The sequence below is a fragment of the Chrysoperla carnea genome, chromosome 4 (assembly GCF_905475395.1).
Source record: "Chrysoperla carnea chromosome 4, inChrCarn1.1, whole genome shotgun sequence".
Lineage (NCBI taxonomy): Eukaryota > Metazoa > Arthropoda > Insecta > Neuroptera > Chrysopidae > Chrysoperla > Chrysoperla carnea.
In genome coordinates, this window is record NC_058340.1 from 42612778 (window position 1) to 42625997 (window position 13220).

Consider the following 13220-nt stretch of genomic DNA (forward strand, 5'->3'; position numbering starts at 1 on the left):
AGAGCGGTTGCGTTTATTGTATTTACTAAAGCACATTCCTGAAAAAAGTTGAGAAAATTGCTGATTTTAAAATCATTTTGTCACAATCTTTTTTTAATCATTTTTCATCGTCCTTTTTGCTATATAAGGCAGATATGATTCTAATAATTAAAAAAAAAACGTTTTCAAATTACAGTGACACTTATATAACAGTAATTTTAATTTTATTGATTTTAAAAAATGTAATTTAAATAACTCAGACAAAAATTTTGTGGCTTTAGTTATCGCAACTGCGTGACACATACATCGCCTACCTAAGTTTTAGTCTAACCTAATATTTAGTACTAATGCTATTTTGATATTGCAATGATTAAAAATAAATTTCTATTATATTTTTTATTCTCTCATTTCAATTTTACTATTGTTTAGGAATCATCCTGTATGTTCAATACGGCTATAACAGAATTAATAACTTCTAAATTTAAATTTGCGGTTACTTTTGATTTCATTTCACATATGCTTAGGATTTTATAAGTAATAACATGTATTGTAATTACTTTTATATTACAATTTACAAATGCCACATTAATGTACCCAATAAAAAATATCCAAGACGTACTGAAAGTCATTTAAAACTTTAATGAATATTCCTTTTTCGTAGTCATAATTTCGGTAATTTTGCTTTTACCATAGAATTGAATTAGTCACTATTTATAAATAGAGGAGCAAGAATATTTTATTTTTGACTATATTTAGAGTTTCATGCTTTAATTATTATTACATTTTTTGTATTTCAACACAATTTTTGTTGAAATACAAGAAATGTAATAATAATAACATTTCCTTTCCGACAGCCGTTGTCTTGTGGAAACGAAACTTCAGTTCATTAATACTTCACGCCAAACCCATCAAGCCAAACTCATCCAGCTAAAGTCAGCGTGCTATACCCATTCCGCTAAGCCCAAATTTTACTCTTATCAATTTAACAGCCCCCGACCTGCCCCGACCTTTGGCTTGGCTTTCGGCTTGGCTAGAGCTTTCGGCAGTGATGCTAGCTGCGCTCATTACTATTAAAAATACATAGTACATAGTAAGTTGTAATATAATGTAAGTTTATATGCGCTCCCACCATTTAATGAAATTTAACTTTTCTTGATGCAGAACCCTCAAAAACAGTGGACCAAACAAGTTCATCAGAATCGGTCCTTCCGTTTAGGAGAACTACAGTCACTAACATCTACACACTCGAAATATATATATACATATATATATATATATATATATATATATATATATATATACTAGCGGCCCCGACGGACGTTGTCCCGTAAAAACGTAACTCCAATTCATGAATACCTATACTACGTTTAGCCTGTCCGCTAAACCCATCCCGCTAAACCCCAATTTAACTCCTATTTATTGGAGTGGCCTGACCTTCGACCTTTGGCCTGACCTTTGATAGTAGAGCTCGCTGCGCTCGCATATGGCTCTAATAAATGCCTATTGACAATACCTGAATACTATTAAAAATACATAGTACACATAGTATACATAATGTGATATGATTTATATGCGCTCCCACCATTTAATGAAATTTCATTTTTTTGGTACGGAGCCCTCAAAAACAGTTGTACTGGACCAAATTGTAAATCTAAACCATCCTCGAATCCCCTTGAACTCACACAAAAAATTTCATTAAAATCGGTCCAGCCGTCTAGAAGGAGTTCAGTCACATACACACGCACACAAGAAATATATATATTAAGATATATATATATAATATATATTATACAAGGGTTTTTGGGCGAAAATTCGATCTTGCTAGGTTTCATTTTTATAAAACGGCGTTTTATCCGTGTTTTCAGGAAAAACTGAACATAAACTGCAAAATATGACCGTTCCTGTCATCTATAGTCAAGTATATACATTGTTCGTGGTTCATCGTATGTATTATATAGTATGCGGTCCGTGTGGCTACATCAGTTTTGGTTGATAAATAGCGGTTGCCCTATACGTATATCGTAGTTAAATAAAGGACATTACCGAGACAATAAAATTGATAGTTGTGAGGAAATTTTAAACGGTTCTAATATTAGTAATAAAATGTGTGTCTTTTAACTCAAAAATACCATCATCCAAGGACTATACAGTATATATTCAGTATACGTAAATACCGTTTCTTGGTATTATTGGGTACTCTGTTATCACAAATAGTGCACGTTATTTCAAATTTAAAAGCATGTTTTTATGGACTTGACTACAATGAGTGAACTATCTTAAAACAAATTGTATGGATTTTACTATATACAAACTTTCAAATGCTAAAGAATTAAAAGAATAGTATACAACTCACGGTGAGAATGTTGAATACTCTGGCGTGTCTGAAAGACCGAGGCTTATACTTATATAGCACACAAATCCAACTTTCTGAACAACCTCCCTGTCACAAAAATCGCCCTGATTAACGTATATAATACTAAAATGTGCGTTTTTTGTGACTCAGAGTATACACATAGGATACAAATTTAATTAAGATAACAATAGCTTTGATACACGGTATAATAATTGTATTTTCATTTAATAACTTAAAATAGCTGTAAATATAGTTAATTATAATTATAAAGATCTCAAATTGATTTAAATATACCTGTAAGCAGCTAATAATTTGAAGTAACATAAGCTATTTTATATATAGTATGTATTGGTAAATAATTATTAACTACTGTATAGAATCAATAATATACCTGTGAGATGAAATTGTGTTGGATAAAAAATATAAAAACATACACCTTTAGGTAAGCCATACATATTATATTTCTAACAAGACGTAAATAAGAGTATTACCTATATGATAATTGAATTGATATTACAATGTTCATAAATAATGATACAATTTAAGTAAAACATTATTATATGCATAAAAGAGATGAGAATCTCGTTGAAAAATCAACGGTCTGCTTTTTTTACCTCAGCAAAATAATTAAAGATTAATTTTAAACACACAAAATTTTACTGTAATTTAAAGCAGATGTTTCCCTGTGAAAAATTGTAGAAACTGCATCTTCATATTATTCGTTTCTAAATTTTGAATTATTGCTCAAAAATTTGTATCATCTCTCGTAATTCAGTGAATAAGCCGGAAAAAATTTTCGATAGTGGAAAAGTTGGAAAAACGCACCCATTTTAATGAAAATTTTTGCTGACATGTTTTGTGGACCCCAAGGAACATTCAGTCAACTTAACCTTGTCATCGGGGGTAACAGAGCACGAGCAGGGAGCGTATGCAGCCCAAAATTATTTTAAAATGCTTATTTTGGCTTATCATTGTCATTTAGTAGGAATTTTTGACTTGCTCGTGCCATTTTTGACGGGAAAATGTCGTTTTTGGGAATAAAACGGCAAACTAAAAGTATTTATCGTCCAAAATTTTCTCTAGGGGATATTTATGGTCGCAGATTACGAATAAAATATTTTCTTCTGAGCATTGGCTCTAGGAACTATTAATACCTTAATATAATTGTGTACTAATGTAAAATTTAGTATTTTCAACGTCAATAATCAATATTTTTACCAAAAATACCTACTCGGTGACAATTTTTAGCCACAATAAGCATTTAAAAAAAATTTGGGCTACATTTACCCAACGCTGTGGCCCTTTGCCCTCTTATGACTAGATTAATTTGGATGAACGTTCCTTGGGGTCCTATACAAACTTTACAAAAATTTTCATTAAAATCGGTGCGGTGTAAAACTACTTTAGTCAAATTTATTTCTCTTTTGGCTCGCGTAATTCTGATGTTTTTAAACAGCATTTTTACCTATGTTTAAGATTTTGATAAAAAAAAAAGCACATTCAACAGCGACTGAGGATATAGGACGTCAAATTGAGATAATTTATAATACAAAATGTATAAAACTATAATGTGTTTTATTAAAATAATGTTTTAGAAACTGCTACAAAGTATTCACACTAAAAACACTTTCCAACTTTTTATTTAATATAAATCTGTCATTACAATGATATCCATAAACTAAATACACGGTACAGATCGTACATTATAACTAGTGCAACTTTTATAAAAAAATGGTGATAAATATTCGAGATTTTTTATTCAGTCATTTTGTACACTAATTTTGGCTATTTTTTTAAACAAGACAAATGTTGAAATCGAGGTGAAATCAAGATGAAAATAATTTTGTTTGCTCTTGATTTTTGAAGTGTTGTAATTTTTCTCTATCAGAACTTCCGTGACAACTGCACATAGTTTAAGTTAACCCGAGTTATTCATAGACATATAAGTTTTGAACTAACACTGCTTGTTTGTTTGTCTCATTGCTTCGTATCGAGTCGGGCTGTTCTCTGAAAATTTGCTTCACGTTTCATTACCGAAAGAACAGTGATATACACATTTCGTATTGCTTAACCACGTTATAAGCTTTTTGTTGTATCTATTTAATACATTATTTACATGTGTTAATAGCCGAGTGTAGGAATCTTTAAAGTTATCTAAATTAAACAATTTCACCACCATGATAAATTACATATTGAAAGACCCCGATCTAGTTTATTTTGTTGTTTTTCCTACCATTCACAAGCACAGTAATTACCTAATGCATGTTATTATTACCTAATACAAGGCGGCACTGCGTTCAAAATAATTTCTATTTATTTTGTATTTCTAAGATTTTCTGACTGTAATAGCAGCTGGTATATTTACGAATTCTTGAAGTTGAATACAAAGCTTTGATGGATTAATTTGAAGTCCTGAAAACCGAAGTTAAATATAAAAAATCCCAAACTTTCTTTACTTATTATTTATTTCTGTTCTATTAAATCTAGAGCTTCGTAAAAAAAAGGAATTTTTCAAATTATCTCTGAAAATTAAATCTGACTAACAAAATCAACTGATTAAGCTAGATAATTAAGGATATAGCTTCAGCCATGAAAGTATTAAAAATAAAAGAATTTAAACCTTTCTAAGCATACAACCTACTGTCTAACCACTTTAAATTTTTGAAGAATTTACAACCTTTAAAATTTTAAGTCCAACTTTGATCACTCTATGAATGTAACATTTCAATTCATAGACAGTTAAGTAATAAACAAAATTAAAATAATGTAACTTTATCGTTTTCAAAACATCAAGGACTTTTTTCTGTCTTCTTAATTATACAATTTTAAATTTTATGATTCTTCACAGTCAATAAAACACCAAAATAATGTGTGGTTTTTCCACATTATTGAAGTGATAACAATTAAATCGAATGAATGAATTATAATCAATTATAACTTTATTTTTGGTACAACCGGTATATTTAATATCACTATTTAGATGTAAATTTCCACTAATAATAATCGCTATACGGATTGTAGAATTACTATATCTAAAATCAAGTTAAATAAGATTAGTTGAATTAAATATATATTTTGAGTGTAAAAACAATAATGACATTAGCATAATATATTGAGTGAAGATCAAAATAAAATATCGATAGGTTTAGAAGCCGGTTTTTCATAATGGTTTTTTTTTTAAACTTAAGGGTAATATGATGTACCTAGAATTAGAATTAATATACTTTATTATGTACCTAAATTGACTTCCACCGATTGTATGAAAGCATTGCAGCGCACTCTTTGCAAAGAATCATAGAATATACATTTCTTCCGAAAGCTACCGTTTTCGAAAAAATGTTTTAAACAAAAATTGATAGTTTTTTATGGATAAACTTTCTAATATAAAGTGTTATTCTATCTCTTACCTTTTAGAATCTAAATTGGCTATTAATGCAACCCGAAAAACTAGGTTCAATCTAATGCCAGAACATGATGTCTCCCATGTTCCATCAAACTCTATAATTTTTGTTGAGGTCATTTTTTTAAATGTGGCGCCTCTGGCGAGATATTCAGACGCATCATGTTGTTATATTAAAGGTACATCACGTTTTGCAAACGCTACAAAACGTAACATAATATTTAAAATTAAAATGTGGTGCTTAGGTACTCACCAATAACGAATTTATGTAAAACAACCACTCTTCCGATTATATATATATTCTGATAAAGTTACCCATTCCAATACAAATGCTATTCGGTAATTACCAATATCTGCCGAAAAATTATGGACTGATTCACGGTACATCTTATTCTAGGTACTAAACCTTACCCGGCATTTTGCGGCGCACGATAATACCTAATACTTGTTAAGAGATCACAGAATCACAGGCGGTATGTGTACGCTAAAATAAAATAAAAAACTAAAACATACTTTAGTTAATAGATAGGTTGGATCTATAACGTATATTTACATATTTTAACTATTACAATAATAGATATAAGTACTTATTACAATCAATATGCAGCAATTATTGTTCATTTAACTGAGCAAATTCTATAATACAATTATACATACTTAAATATTTACAATCAAATATAAGTACAATCAAACGCATAAAACGCGAAAAACCCGTTCAAATAACATTGTTTAAGGCAGTATTCTGGTCTAGAAATTTGAAGAAATCCATTTTTTTATATATTTTTACAGAATATATCCTTAAACGGATTTTTTTTAATTCGAATTATTTTCGGAGATACAGTGAATTTTCTGATAACAGAGTTCGAATTGATCGCTCTTTACAACGAGCTGCTTCAAAAGAAGGCAAAACAGCTCGGTTAGCAGAAATAACTTTGAAAGATATTGCATATGAAGTAGAAGAATGCCCAATGTATGGGTTTGCGACCCCCGATTATTCCAAAGTAATGTTATTATCCGAGTTAATTTGCCGGAATGGTCTCGCAAACTTAAAATTTTTCTTGAAATTACATTTTTCGAGGTAGTTGACATGATATTGATGGGTATCTTATCGATTCAATCTCTTTGAAACTTGGATGTTTAAAAATTACAATTTTGAGTACTTTTAACAAACTCGAAAAGGTCAAAAAAAGGTCTCAAAATCTTTACTAACTAACAATTTTTCAAATTTGTTTCAGATCACTACAAAGGCTTTTATTTAATTCAGGAAAATATTATAAGATAAATTTTTATCGCTTTATATGTAACTCTACTGGATAAATTTCTGACAATGAAACCCATTTTCTCAAATGAGCCGTAACTTATTCATTATAGTATTCGAGTATTTCCTAAATGGAAAAAAGTTTTCTATACTTGCTAATAAATATCGTGCCATTTTTTTACATTTTTCGTTATCATTGATTTTCATTTTTATACGCAGGAGGCAACAAAAATCATTGAAAAATAAAAAAAAATGAAAACTTGATTTGTTCTGATGTGTCTCTCAAACAAAAACCTTTTTTTAAGTATCAAATTTATCAAATTGTCAACAAAAATGAAATTGATTTTCTTTTTAAATATGCCAAAAATATAATTTTCTGATATGCCCAAAGCTTGCTTTTAAATATTAAAAATCCATTCATTTTCCAAAGGCCTCTACTAACAAAAGATTTTTCAACGTAACTTTAAACATTCAAAAACTTACACAACGATAAACTGAAATTGCTAAATTCTACGACGGCCGATTTCATTCTTTCTTCCAATTATTGTTTACTTACATAACGATAACAAATAGCTGATGATCTAAAAACGGCAAAATCTTTTAAATAAACGAGTAACCTGCAATAAAATGGCTTTATATGTTTTAGAGCTACAAACAGACACTCAAATATTCTTTGCAGTAGTATTTTTGCAGTAGTTTTTAAAACATTTTTCCAAAAATATATATCAAACTTCGTTAAGGATTTTTCATGTTTTTTGTGTATAAAGCACTTACAATGACCATTCCACTTTTTCTTTTTTATCGCTGACGAGGCATCACACATCACACATTGAACATTTAAGACAATTATGTGTATGATTATTATAACTACTTAAATATTTTACAATTATATATCGGTATGTTGTTAGTAATTTTTTCCTAAAATATACTTACTTAATATATATTGTTACTTAAATGTATACAGAATTTTTGTGTAAATAACGACAAACTTACTTTGACAAGTTCAAGTTGGAAGTTCTTGTTTCTTGTAGCTTTGTAAATTGTATTGAGTATGAAAAACATGTATGTTTGTAATTTTTTTTTTTTGTAAGAAAATAAAATTTCTGACAAATTTTTTGTTTTCTACTTCAATAGACGAAGCCAGACAAATGTTATATGTTCGTAATGGTCAAATAATATATCTTCACCAAGAAGTAATTAAAATATTTCTTTAAATGTTGTCTAGTAATTCATTAAAGTTTCGGTTTTATATATTCCTTTTAGGAAAATAAGTGTATTTAATAAATTAATTAATTACCTACTAAAATCGTATAAAATTACTCTGATCACTGTAAAAAAGTCATTGGAAAGTAGATGTGCCGGTGGATTTTCTTTTGATTCAAAAAAGCATAAGCAGAAAAGGAACACATCATCCTCGTCAGATATTAATCCAAGAAGTCCAGATTTGAGCCCTGGTTCGAGTGTATTTTTTTCAATTGTCTTTAATTAAGATTACGCTGTATGTATCATATTAAAAACCATCAATTATAATCAAGAGACCATGATGTAAATTAATATCGTATACAAGATTAAAAGTAAACAAAAACAAAAAGTAAAAATAATAAATATGTGAATAAACAAAGTAAAAATAAAAATTCAATGAGTTGATAAAATCGCACTCTGTACCTAGAATGAATCCAAGAAGTCCGGGTTCGAGTGTATTTTTTTCAATTCTCTTATATTAATAAAAAAAAGTTTTCAAATCTCTAGTATGACTGTAACTCTAACATATTGTAATTTTATAATTAAAAAATGCTTTATTATCACGCATCCAGCATTAGTTTATTAATACTTTTGAGACAGACACTTCGAACTAGCATAATAAAAACAAAACCTTCTTTGTTAATAGATAGTGAAAATGTTAAAACACATATAGCAAAAACCGTAGCAGTAACATATTTTATCTATAATTGCATGTTAATAATGTTAATCTTTTGTACTCGTATTTTGATGAATCCATAACACAAATGGCAGATATCGTAGCTGTAAAAACACACTTTTCTAAAATTGCATGTTAATGATTATAATCAGACTTTTGTGATTATTTTATTTTTAATTTATAAAATCCTTTATTATCTTGTTTCAAGTTTGTGAGAAGAATATTTTGTATTTCATATAAAAAACAACCATTAAAACTACATAATATAACTAAACTATAGAACCGGCTATTTATTTCTATTATTCCTCACATTATTGATTTTAGATAAATTATTTTAAATACATTGTGATTACCGAAAATTTGCATCAAAATTATTTTTATATATTAAACGGATATTTCACAATAAATAAAATTATGTAATTCATTAATTTAGTGAATTATTTTTTAAATAATAAAGTAGAAACTAGAAATGTTTTTACTTCTAATGAAAAGAAAAGGAAAAGTGAAATTGAATTTTATACATCATTTCTGTCGATTTTTCAAGAGCAGTCGATTTTCCTTCCCTATAAGTTGTTAAAACAGAAATACTGGGACTAAAAGAAAAAATAATCATTTATATTTTTCTATAATCCATGCCAACCGAACAGATAAGAAAATATATGCACACTCCGGCGATAATTCTCAACTATCTATATTCTAAGGGTTCTTATTGCGAAGGGTGCTTTAATGATGCAATCCGCGCAATCCGTGTTATACCAGGATTTTCTTGATGTAATTCATAATTCTGTGCTAAAAAAAAAACTTACCTGGCAATAATTAAAAATTTGTTTCTATAAGTAGTTAAAAGATCAAAAGAAAAGAAAACACAAAATCAGTTTTAATAAAAAATCTTTTTAATTATTTCAAAAAGCATTCAATAATAATATTAATATAATAATAATCAATTTTTATTTACAATATATATTTATTTGTTTTTTTTTTTTTTTTTTAATAATATAGTTTACAAAATAAAATGGCAAAAGACTCAAAAAATATTTTGAGCTTCAATATATTTATACACAAAATATATAGTATAAAAAAATGGACGGATAATTTTCAAGGGAGCATTTAACATAACTAAATGCCAAATTTTTTTTTCCTCAAAAATATTTATATAAAAATAATAATCTTAATAAATTTTCATTGGGTACGTAAATCGTACAAATATTTTGCTTAACAAAACATTTAAAATCACAGAGTTTGTAAATAAACACCAAATTAAAATTATTTAAATAATTTAACTCTGATTTACATAATATAGGATATGTTGTTTCTTGGATTTAATTATATCAGATGGTAAACAAGGCACATTATTTGTTTCTACTGGCATCATTATTTATATAGTTTGTAAAACATTTACTGGCCTCCTTTTTTCTTAGAAACTGTTACATACAAAAATATAGAAGACAAAATATTTAAAATGTAAATTAAAAACAATCTTATAAAAATTTTGTCTAATTAAAACTTAAACTAAAATATTTCTAATAAATAAAATTATTTGAATGTCTTTTTTGATTCATAGACTGACCATTTTAGTCCACTTTTATCCACATATGATGTGGTTTTACACTTTTTTGTACTTTTAACAGATTTTGAAAACAAAATCACATATTTTTTCTCATTTTATTTTTTATTTAAAATTCTACCGGTAATAATTAGTAATTTTAGAATCGAATTACATATTCAAATATAAAACTTCGTTTTTAGATGATTTTAAATTGTTTTAATCGAATTCAAAGGCGCAATCTTTTCTCTTTTCAATAGAAAAAATTTCAAAAATCAGAGTCAAAATATTTCTGTTGATAAGACATTTTTGTACCTTACAATGCCAACTCGAATACGCTCAAAAAATCAACAAAATAAACTTCTCACATCAGGTACCAAAAAATAGAATTCCTCTTGATAAGCTTTTACTTCTTGATATTAGATTCAAATTAAAGTCTCTCTATCAAGTAGTAACAATTTCATTACGTTTTGTATTTTCTAAAGTTAAATCTAATGGAATGACTTTAACGTTTTCCTTAGAGCTATTTTCATCAAAATCTTCGCTGTCTTCTTCATCATCAGATTTAACATTAACGTCTACATTTAGAGCACATAATGTTTCATCTTCTTCATTATTTCGTAGCGATGATTTTGGTTTGCATTTTTCTGGTTTTACAGATAGATCAATAGGTTGATCTTGGTTTAAATCGTTATTATTGTTATTATTATTATGATTGTTATTATTATTATTATTTGATGGAATGTCCAATAATTTTAGATCTGCAGGTGTTGTTGGTAACGATCGCAACCATAAATCTTTCCATGCATTTGGATCCATAATATTAGCATTTTGTAAAGGAAATGTGTTAGGCCATGATAGAGATGAGACTGATACACGATTGGGTGAAAATTGTTTTTTATCGCCGAAAAAACATCCTGGATCACTTGATGGCGATATACTCGAATGTTGTCGTAATAATGGGGGTGTAGAAACTGAATTTGTTTTTTTGGTGTCTAAGCGATTATGGTCAATATTACTACTATTGTTATTGTTATTGTAGGGTTGAAATCTATTTTTCGAAAAAAAATTATGATCAGTTATTTTTAATCGACTTGAAGATTGTTCAATTTCATCTTCAGCTGAAGATGTTCCACTATCAGATGCGGCTGAGCTTTTCGGCAGTAAAGTTCCGTCGTCTCCACGTAATTGTTGTACAGTTAAACCCGGCGGAAAACGATATAAATTATTCAAAAATGGACTACCTACAACTGAATTCTGGTGTAATGATTGAGCAAATGTTTGAGCAAAAAATCCCGCTAAATCTGGATGTGACTGTTGTGCTAATGTCTTTTGTAAATCTAAACCTGGAGGCAATATTGGTTTTGCTCCACTGTTGCTTCCCACTGTTGATGAGTTCCCACCACCCGGATGCCCAGAAGCCGCGACCGCCGCTTGAGCTGCTGCTTGTTGTTGTTCTTGTAGAAGGCAATGTATTTTGAACCAGTTTGAACGCCGACCATAACGGGAGCCACTTTTTGACATTCCGACTAGTAGACACTTTCGTAGCCGGCATGCTTTGCAAGCGGTACGATTCTTTTTGTTGATCACACATTCTCCGTTGTTTTTGCACTCGGATATTGAACCCAAATTGTTGTAAGTTCGGCCAAAAAATGACTGTAACAAAGAAAGAAATGCATTATTTTTATGTTCAAACAATACAATATTTTTCTAAATAATGTTTCCGTCGGTCACAGTCTAGATCTTCACATCAAAAGCAATTCAGTTAATATGCTTTGTAATAAGAAGTCGACTTTAAATTTTACTACAATTTATCATCTGATTTTTTCGACCCGACGCATCCTTAACGAAATGACTCAAATGAGCCTTCGTTAATTTGATGTCTACATTTTTATAATATCTTATATATTATTATTCTAGCAAGTTTTTTCTGTTCTACCCTTATCTTCCTTATTCCTTTACCAAATTCCATGATTCAACCCTCATTTTCGAGTTTTTTATGTCTGGATTTGACGAAAATATACTCACAGTCTAAAAATGCCCCGCTTAGAAAAAAAACGCTAAAATTTGAAGGAAAAATATCATACATTTAAATAAATTTACATAATAAGTTTATTAGGCAAACATGTTAGTTTTTATCGATGCTCTTTTAATATTCTAGACATATAATACTCAAAACACTGTTAGGCAAACATGTTAGTTTTTTCAGATGCTCTCCTAATACTCAAGACATAATTTTCCAGCTGTATTGCCATTTGGAACTATTAAAAAAGTATGATGACATGATGATAATCGTGAATAACAAACTATTCGTGAATAATTTATTTTGTAATTAACTAATTATAAGTCACCCTATTAGCTCAATTGGTTAGGGCGTAACTACTTCCGTCCGCGGTAGGCTTAGGGTTCGATTCCCGCCGTCGCAACAAAATTAATTTAATTAATAGTTGTGATAGGCTGATGTAGTGCATGGTTTATGCATAAAGGAGGTGCACTCAGCCTCTGAAATTGAGGAGCTGATAAATGAAATTATCAGCGGAACGTTGGTAAAATACATATGATATCACAATGGGCTCTGTAGCCTAAGTGTGTCCTTCGTGGGCAGCCAATATAACCTAACCTTACCTATTTAAAAGTCTATTAAGGGTCCCCATACTATAGCTAAAATTTAATTTAAGTTTCGATTTAGTTTCTTGTTTCTCCAAATCAATAAAGTTCTGGTACCAAGCCTGAATAAATCATTAAGTTATTAGTAGGTACTTGACTTAA

The 13220-nt window shown here is 28.9% G+C and overlaps 1 protein-coding gene across 1 annotated transcript in view; it reads right to left on the reverse strand.

The window, feature by feature from the left end:
- Positions 1-10632: 10632 nt before the first annotated feature.
- LOC123297723 (protein embryonic gonad-like) overlaps positions 10633-13220 on the reverse strand; it is a 30839-nt gene continuing 28251 nt past the window's right edge. Inside the window, exon 3 of the mRNA XM_044879481.1 lies at positions 10633-12107. Coding sequence (XP_044735416.1) covers positions 10896-12107 — 1212 coding nt within the window. The 3' untranslated portion in view covers positions 10633-10895. The remainder of the gene's footprint in view (positions 12108-13220) is intronic.